The sequence below is a fragment of the Argopecten irradians genome, chromosome 2, assembly GCF_041381155.1.
Source record: "Argopecten irradians isolate NY chromosome 2, Ai_NY, whole genome shotgun sequence".
Lineage (NCBI taxonomy): Eukaryota > Metazoa > Mollusca > Bivalvia > Pectinida > Pectinidae > Argopecten > Argopecten irradians.
In genome coordinates this window covers 9,104,696-9,113,797 of record NC_091135.1, presented here as the reverse complement: position 1 = coordinate 9,113,797, position 9,102 = coordinate 9,104,696, and the positions used below count along the sequence as shown (strand labels likewise).

At 34.7% G+C, this 9,102-nt stretch overlaps 1 protein-coding gene across 2 annotated transcripts in view; it reads right to left on the bottom strand.

Annotated features, from left to right (window-relative positions):
* LOC138314366 (diuretic hormone receptor-like) overlaps positions 1-9,102 on the bottom strand; it is a 104,826-nt gene that overhangs the window by 5,357 nt on the left and 90,367 nt on the right. For both annotated transcript variants that reach the window (XM_069254669.1, XM_069254668.1), the window contains 6 exons: positions 8,765-8,895; positions 8,348-8,433; positions 5,084-5,219; positions 3,766-3,807; positions 3,130-3,243; positions 1,283-1,312 (listed from right to left, as the gene is read on the bottom strand). In XM_069254669.1, coding sequence (XP_069110770.1) covers positions 1,283-1,312; positions 3,130-3,243; positions 3,766-3,807; positions 5,084-5,219; positions 8,348-8,433; positions 8,765-8,895 — 539 coding nt within the window. The remainder of the gene's footprint in view (positions 1-1,282; positions 1,313-3,129; positions 3,244-3,765; positions 3,808-5,083; positions 5,220-8,347; positions 8,434-8,764; positions 8,896-9,102) is intronic.

Genomic DNA, 9,102 nt, shown 5'->3' with positions numbered 1-9,102 from the left:
CTTGTTTTGGTGAATTTGTGGCGGTAAGTTAAATTCTTCCTTGAAAGCTGCATTATGTGTGATTTCTCTAACAACTCTTGGAGTTTCGTTGGTTGGGGAATATTTTATTTAAAGCTTATTTCAACAAAGTTATGCTAAACATTCAAAATGTGCTATTTAAAGATTATTATAATAGCGACCAACTTTCATGAAATTGAATTACAAATATATACAAAATACATTTCGGTATCTGTGTGGATTGAAATGTGCAGAGTTTATTAGAAAATTGACAAACATTCGTTATTTAATATTAGGGAAAAAGTTAAAGAGACATTGTGTTGATTATTTTACAATGACATTGCCTTAGAAAACTTAGAAAAGCAAACCCGCATCTTATTTGCTATCACCTTACCGTAATACAGTCTTTAAAAATCTAAATAATTTAAAAACAAAACAGTATTTTGTCAGTCACCTAATCGATATATATTTCATAATAAATGAAAAAAATCAATTTTACTTATGTAAATTTCAAAATAACAAAGGATGAATGATTCGGAAGATATGTGTGATTAACAATTAAATCATAATACATGGCAAAGATATTTTTATCAAAATAGAAGAAATATAAATCGGAATGTGAAATATATATATTGAATTCGTGCACATGTGTGACATTCCCGTGCATAGGGGTGTGAATACGACAACAGGTAGACATAAGGGCACGGATAGCACACCGTAAGTTCCTTTTAAAAGTGGCTGATAGGAAAATAAGAAGCGGGTTAAGCATTCCAGCAAAGTAAAATGAACGATTAAAAGTATTCAGGTTGAAAATTCTTGGAAAGTCTTACCAAACTTTTCTCTTGAACTGAGATTTGCGAAGAGATACAAAGCACACGTGTTAAATTTGACAAGGGTTATCACGTGCAAAAAAACCGCACACGTGTAGTCACAGATTAATTTTCCAAGAAAAGACGGCCTTAAATTGATATTGAAAACATATTTCTTTTGTTTAAATAAATTATAATCATTAAATTACTTAGATATTCACGTATATTTTTATTGAAGTGATGAAGGTACTAGATACATTCTGTATTGTAATATTTGGTTAGAAATCGATATCGTTGAATAAGGAGAATTAATGTTCACACAGATTATGTAACTCTGGTTTAGGTCCGTTAACCTATCATTAGTTGTTTGTGACTGATTATGACCTGTGACCATAGTGGATATTAGTTAACAACCTTTGTTGAAATAAACTCAAAAGCAACCGAAATTAAAATTCAAACCAACACAATGTTCTTACCAAGCTCGCCATTTCATTCAAATCCTGTACCTGTCAATGTATATAATATTTCATTATCGAAGGTAATGTATTACGCGATATAAATTGTATTACATAACAACTCTGGAACTGTATTCTAAAATATGTTGTAGCACAATAGTTATAAGTATACTGATAAGATATTGATATGCTAATGTATTACATCATTGAAAAGCCTTCACCATCCGTATTCATACTATTTGACAGCATAATACATAACATGAATTATATGTGATGTCTTATATTAATATATATATTTGAATTAATACAATATCATCAATAAATTTAATATCCAAAAATATTTCAAGAAAGGCCAGGTTACGTTTCGAATTGGTATGATGAATTTTAATTGTTCGTCAAAACATTTGTACATACATAATGTAAAACATTTCATATACAATATCGTTTATCAAACATAGGTTGATACATATAAAACGTAACACAATAACGTTTACTTAGACTGGGAAATCGATTTATTTTCATTTCATCAACTCTTATCAACGCTACAAATATAACTGACATCAGTAGCAACAACAGTAACAACAGCAACAGTTCACAATCACTAATTTAAAAGTAAAAATATCACCAGACTGCGTTCAGTTTAACTTACATAAACCTAAATATTGCACGTGTCTACGCCGGCCATGTTTATGAATATGCCATCCACTTAACCATAGAGCCATCCTTGATGATCCAGACATTACTATTACTGACGTTATATCAACCCATAGACTATATCGTAGTAAAGCTGAAGTTACCTCAGGAGAAACAAACTGAACAAATCGCATGCCTGCAGAAACTCCCGTCTTCAATGCCACGCTGTCAACCACAGTGTACTGTTATTCGATTCTTTTGATGTACATCCATCGACCAAATTCAGCTAAAATAACTTATTTCTTATATTGCCTTAAATTTCACATAGTCCAGGGGTGGATATAAGGACAGTGATAGTAAACCCTTGAGTATCAAGAATGCCATATATCGAATATTTGAGGCTGTGCGGTCGCGTACGTCAGCATTTACACCGTGTATCCAACCACTACCACCGAAAAGAGGACAGTGTGAGGTTCGACCATCTGATACATCGATTTACTCAATGTTGCCGAAATTCTATGCAAATACACGGCAGCCAGCCACACAGTCACTAGGTAAGCTCTGGTATTATGGAAGTCGAACGGACATTTAAATGTGACTCAAAATGGCTAATAATTTAAACTATTTACAATCTTCGAAAAGCTAACAGCACTGTCACACCAATATATACAGACTGCTTTATAAGCAGACATATATTTGAAATATTACCATATATGCATATTATGTAGGTAAAAGATCATGATTTCCATACAAGACACCTTGATGCTAAAGTTAATAATATAAATTGTGACCTGAAACCGTAGGTAGCGAATCAATTGAAAGTAAGGACACGTTGAAGACATGGAGTGGTTGGAAATTAAATGGAACACGAAGAATATGAAGAGGTTTCCTGAGCTCCTATCTTAAATGGTAATAATAATACGACGTTTTGGGAAATACATAATTACTGATATGTTCGTTTATTTGATGCAACACATATGATTTCTCTAAATAAAATACATCAATGGAAACTGTAGATATTAAAATTTACAGCAGAAATGTCATCCCATTGAGTTTACAGTGCCCTGTCATGACGATGCTTCCGGAGGAGCCGCTTTATTCCATGAACATGCGCAATACATGGGCTGAGCTTTAACAGTCTCTGTCTCTGTATTCGTATCACAATATTCGTCGTCGTCATGACAACCAGAAATATACTGACAAATGTTTTTGCGAAAAGCTGTCAAAGGATGTACCTCAGTTTGCGAAAGGATGAACGATGAAGTCCGAGAACTCCGGCGGCGTCCGCCAGACTGTAAGAACCTCCTGATCTTAAACCGGTACCATTTCCGCTTAATGACACGTCGTACCTTCAATAAAAAGAACACATATCGGTGAAAATCCGTTATAATAAGTTCCTATTTGCCCATTTTCTCTCACTCTTTCATATCTTTAGTCACGTGAGTGTTTTGTTTTATCTTTTGATATTAGAATCAGTGTTTTTATAAGACCGATCAGTTTCCAACGGTAATATTTTGATAAATACCATTGTCAAATGTTTAAGGCATAAACTAATGTTGCTAAAGAGAAAATGGAATGAAATGTTACAAACCAATTTTGTATCACTTCTTAGAAATATTTTTTTCCAAACAAGTTGAAAGACAATGCTTTAAATCGTGAAAACAATAAATAATGGACGTGAGATGAAGAAAGCATTTATTTGCAAAGATAATATCCGCAAAATTACAAAATTCATGACTACAAATTGCACTGAACGCGAATGGATATTTGGTTGCAGCAATATGTGTATACTATTTATTTCTTTAATTTTGGATTTCACTACAGATAAATGTTAAGCTTACATCAATAAAGTAAAGGTCAGTCGCACTTACCTCGCCATTCAAAAAGCAGTAGAAAACAGAAACCATAATACCCTGTAAAGAAAATAGGTATACTAGAAGATCTGAATTATATTTGAGAAAGAAAATAATACTTGGGTGTCCTTGAGCGCTCACCCCTGTGAGAAAGGCTCTGGGTTCTGTCCCCTAGCCGAGACCCACCAAAGTCTATAAAAGTGGTAGTTTCTGCTCCTGCTTAGCGCTCAGCATAACAGGAGTGGGACGACTGGTTTGCCCGTTGTCAGTATAATGTGACCGGGTGGGGTGTGTTGTTTGGTGTCTTCGGTGGCATGCTTCAGTGATATAGCACTATAAAAAGGGCAACAGTTCCACTATACAAGAAGACACCACACGAATATACCGCAGTCTCCCAAAACACGCACCTCGCACAACATACACGCAACACACCGCATACATGGGAGGCCGTCCTTACATGACCATACCTGTTAATAGGACGTTAATTAATCAAACAAACAAACGAACTTAGGTGTCCCTTGGTGACATGGTATATAGGTGCATAAAATGGAAACACATTTCAAAGTTCATCGTCTGTTAGAATATTCCCAAACTATCCATAGTATGTTCAGCTTGACACTGCGTAAAGCGGTTAATGTTTCTGACAAGGAGTGTCAGCATTAAATCCAACGACTGTTTGGAAAGTCATATACTGCTAGGTTGTTTCCTCTAGAAAGACAACAGTATTTAGCCATTCAATTATGTTGGAATATATGTTTTCGTGAACGGTAACCTGCACTGTTGAAATATAAAATGACCAGAGACAAGTATAGAACACTGATGAAGAGTGAGTCTGTGTTTGGATTAGTTTAACGTCCTGTTAACAGCCAGGGTCATGTAAGGACGTTCCAGGTTTGTTGGTGGAGGAAAACCGGAGTAACCGGAGAAAAATCCCACCGACCAGCGGTCAGTACCTGGCAACTGCCTGGCATTGGATTCAACCCTGCGACCCAGAGATGGAAGGCTTGTGGTAATATGTCGAGATACCTTAACCACTCGGCCAGCGCGGCCCATAGAGTGAGTATTGTAATAAGTGAAAGAGTAGTATGGTAATCATTATAGCCCCGTTTACATGAATAAAGAAAGTTTTTATGTTAGATACCAAAATGGAAATGGAAACGCAACGATGTCAGGATTGTACAGTGTGATGTTTTCCCTGAATGACAACTCGATAATACTAAAGCTTTGAAAAAGGACGTAATAAGCATTCATTGCCATGAAAAATAATATATATAAAATACACCAATATAGCGTTATTTTTGAAAATAACCTCTGCTGGTAATACCGTCATATTTACCTGAATAGATTGAAGGACAGCATTCGTGATGTGGTACGCACTCTGCAGTCCTCCACCATCCTCAGGGTTGTAAACAAATAATATATTTGTAAGACCTAGCAAGGGCATCAAAACGATGGTGGCTTTGATAGCCTTCCTGTAAAACATTGTAAGAAATGTATAAAGATGTGACTTATAGAGGAGAAATTATACTTAATTATACTTATAATGAGTTCTGCAGTCTTGTATTCTTTCTTTACACAATCTACACAAGTCACACTGGTTTAAACTAGTAAACTAAGAATGCTAGAAAGTGGTCTAATACAGTAGGATTTAATGGGTTATTTGTCTATAAAAAATGACATGAAATGTAATTGTTTAAATTTTTATTTTTTATTTTATTTGTAATGCATAATTGATTAGAGCTAATGGTGACATTCAGACCCATTTTTCTCTTACCCCATACAGGGATATCAATAGTTGTACCGGTGTGAGATTTTTCTATCTCACCCTAGGGTAAAGACAAGCTATACGAGATCTTCACACGTGCTCAACAATAGTATGAAGTCACGACAACAGTATCATGACGACGCGGTAATAGTACTATAACGTCACGACAACAATGAAATGACGTCACAAACACGGCGAAAACGGCGACTCACTGAGGTCACGTCTCGCTTGCATAAGTGCAGGTTTATAAGAGTCACGAAGTGGTGCACGGGGTAAGAGAAAAAATCATTTACCCTCTTTTTGGTGAGATAGAAGATATCCTGTCTCATCGCAAAAGGGATGAAAGACTCCTTACATGAAACATCTGAGTATCTATTGGATTATTAGCCTAATCACTGCTTAGCTCAAAACCATGATAAGGTGATAGTTGTTGTCGACCAGCATAACAAAATAAGAATATAAAAGATACGCGTTCGTAACATTCCGGACCTGAACTATCGTCTTTGTTCATGTATAAGAATTTTTATCCTGTCACCATTTTCGATAAAATCAGACGTCAAAGAAAAAACTCTTTCCAGCTAGTACCACTTTGATACCATTCTGACCTTTTCTAACGTTTGGGTAACCAACCATTTATACTCATAAAATGTTCCGATATGATCCCAAAAGGAGGTATATCGAAATTATTGTCACATATAAAGAAAACGCCTAATTGTTATCCCGAGGCCTAGTTATTGATTTCTGCGTTCATGTGAAACGAGGAAAATGTCAATGTCGGATACTTGTTGCTTAAATCCTTTAATGGGACTTCAACGAAAAAAAATAGTATGATTGATGATTTTATTAGGTCATAACTGGATCTTGATTAAGAAATAGCAAGCTTTGGTAGTGCCTTAGTCAGATACCTATTGTGAGATTTAACATCGTTACTCGTGACGCATATAGCGAGTTAATTTTGGTATAACAGTGTTTATTGGAGAATGAACGAAACATGATTTATCCTAATTCAAATTAGAAACTAGGCAATGACTTGTTTATTAATCTATCGCCAAAAACTTCAAATATAAAAATAAAAGAATGAAAAGCCACTAAGGAAGAGGTAAAGGAAATGAATGGACAAAAACGGCAACAAGAAAAAACGAGATATTCTGAGAAAAATAAGGGAACACATGAACAGGATTTTGTATCATTCATACCAAGAGGGATGAGACGGAGGATACGGTCCCGTATGTATCGGAACAATAGACGACAGGTATTCTAAGAAAAGCGTACTAATCACATGAACGTTACTCTTACTCTATAATACATACAGGCAGATATTCCCTGTAGGACATTTAAAAGAGATGTGATATCTTTTCTAACTGACAATACACGATACTTCTTCAGAATAAAATGTATTAGTTGTTAATTCAAGTAAACTTTTGCCTAATCGGGTTTCTCGGCGTTGTTAGAAGTTCTAGAGCGCCGAACCTTAATAAAGTTTTTTCTTAGATTACGGCTATGCTACCGTCGCTATGGCGACACAACATCTCGCATAGAAGCAAAATGATCTAATGTATATAAAAAAGAAGAAAATGTTCTCAGAAAGTATTTTGTCATTCGAAGCGTTTGATGTGGACACGAATACTGTTGTTAAAATTAGCATTTTGAAAAGTACTCGTACATCAATATGAAGGTTTATTTTGGGATGTGAATAATTACAATCAGGTCATAAGTGAAATGAAGCAATAGAATATGAAAACGAAATGTAATTTCTGGAGCAGAAAATGAGTATTTCAAGTTATAATGTTCTAAAGTTTGTTTTTGAAGTTTCACTGTCAGTGCTATTAGTTCGAAAGATAAACGGTTATTTTAAAAAGGACTAAAACATTAAATGTGATAACGCTCGATCAAATCCGCACACAGTAATCCTTTCCAATCGTCATTACACCAGAATATCAAAACTTTAAGCGTGTAAATGTCTAACTAAATGTCATAAACACAAAGAAATGAAATATGAGTACGATATTCGACGTTCTTGTATAAACAGACACTGATTAGCTTTTGGTAGTAAAATCGAGGAAGGGCGGAAAGGGGAGCCGACCGTGATTAAAGATGATAGCCACCACGATGGCCTGATGTCCAATCTACGGTAAAAATGATACTTTACACTCTTAAGGTCAAAAAACTAGGTTCATTGCAACACTAGCTTCGTCTACGCCGGTAATGTCGATATATGGCTAATTGGGAATGTAGGAAGCTTTCTCATTAGCAACAAGATAGCACCATCACACATCATAAAAATGTGTGCTATATTGGACCCACTATAGTAGTTACTGGACCAATATACTTATGCCTGATTTTTGTATAGTTATTAATATTAGTTTTAAAATGTAATATCCGAGATCCGTTAAGGATAGAGTGTATATTATAACATTCAATAAAATTTATATTGATGTGTCATTGAAAGATTTTCATCCTCCTATGTTGAACCTTGTGATAACAATTTATTTGGTTTTTCTAATTAGAACACTGACCTTCCAAGCAACTGGAAATGTAACAAACAAGCGGATATATTTTTCAGTAAAAACGTTAAAAGCTATCGCCTGGGCTATCATTGCTACAGCACAGTTGGTAAGTTGCTGTTTTCGTTCGCGCATGTAATGTCATTGACGTAAATATTGTCAATACTTCTTTTAACTTAATTACGTCCTATATACTCATGAATACTCATAATGCAAATAGATGACTTGGGTCAGACAAAGCCGTATTCGCACTAAACCCGTAACATGACGAGGTTGAAGTTAAAGAAAATCATTTTTGTTGTTATCGCGGATCTTGTAAACAAAAACTTACCTAATGCGGTCTGATTCGATGGTATTATTTGCGCGTAGCTTCTTCACAAGAATCCGGATAATGTTGATAAGGAACAATAAGTTAATCTGGAAATGTGAAAAAATGAGGAAAAGTTTTTTTGTTGTTTTTTGTTTTGCTTTTTGTTTTGTTTTATTTTTCATAGAGAAGGGACACGACGCCTCTTGCATATAACGATAATAGTACATTATAAAATTAACTGGAAGGTTAATTGTTTTAATATGATCTGTATAATTGCTCTTTTTAATTATGCACCATCAAATAAAGATTAAGAAAAGTTAAAAGAGCAATAAACTGTAAATATATCAATATAATGACAATATACCGTTGATAAAGCAATGAAATACTCAAATTTAATAAAGCATGTTGATAGGAATGATAATTATACTCTATACTTACAATCAATGCTGCAAGGAATGGCACTATGATGATATATATGAATGGCATTTGAGAGTAGTGTGACCAGCATGTGTTAGCGTTCTGGAAGTGCATGATGATTGCCCAGGTGATTATTACTAGGGCTGGGAAACCTGTAAGATTTCAAAATAAAAAGAAAATCATTAACATTTTTTTCACTTACAAAAGTTTCTTTTTTTACACCATTAACACCATTTAAAAGTTTGAGATTCTTATTTCAATTCAAGATAAAAAATTGATTGCGTCTCGAAAAATATCCATTGCACTATGCCCTATATGGAATTAGGTACTGATTGTGCATGCACCAAATGAAAATCTTG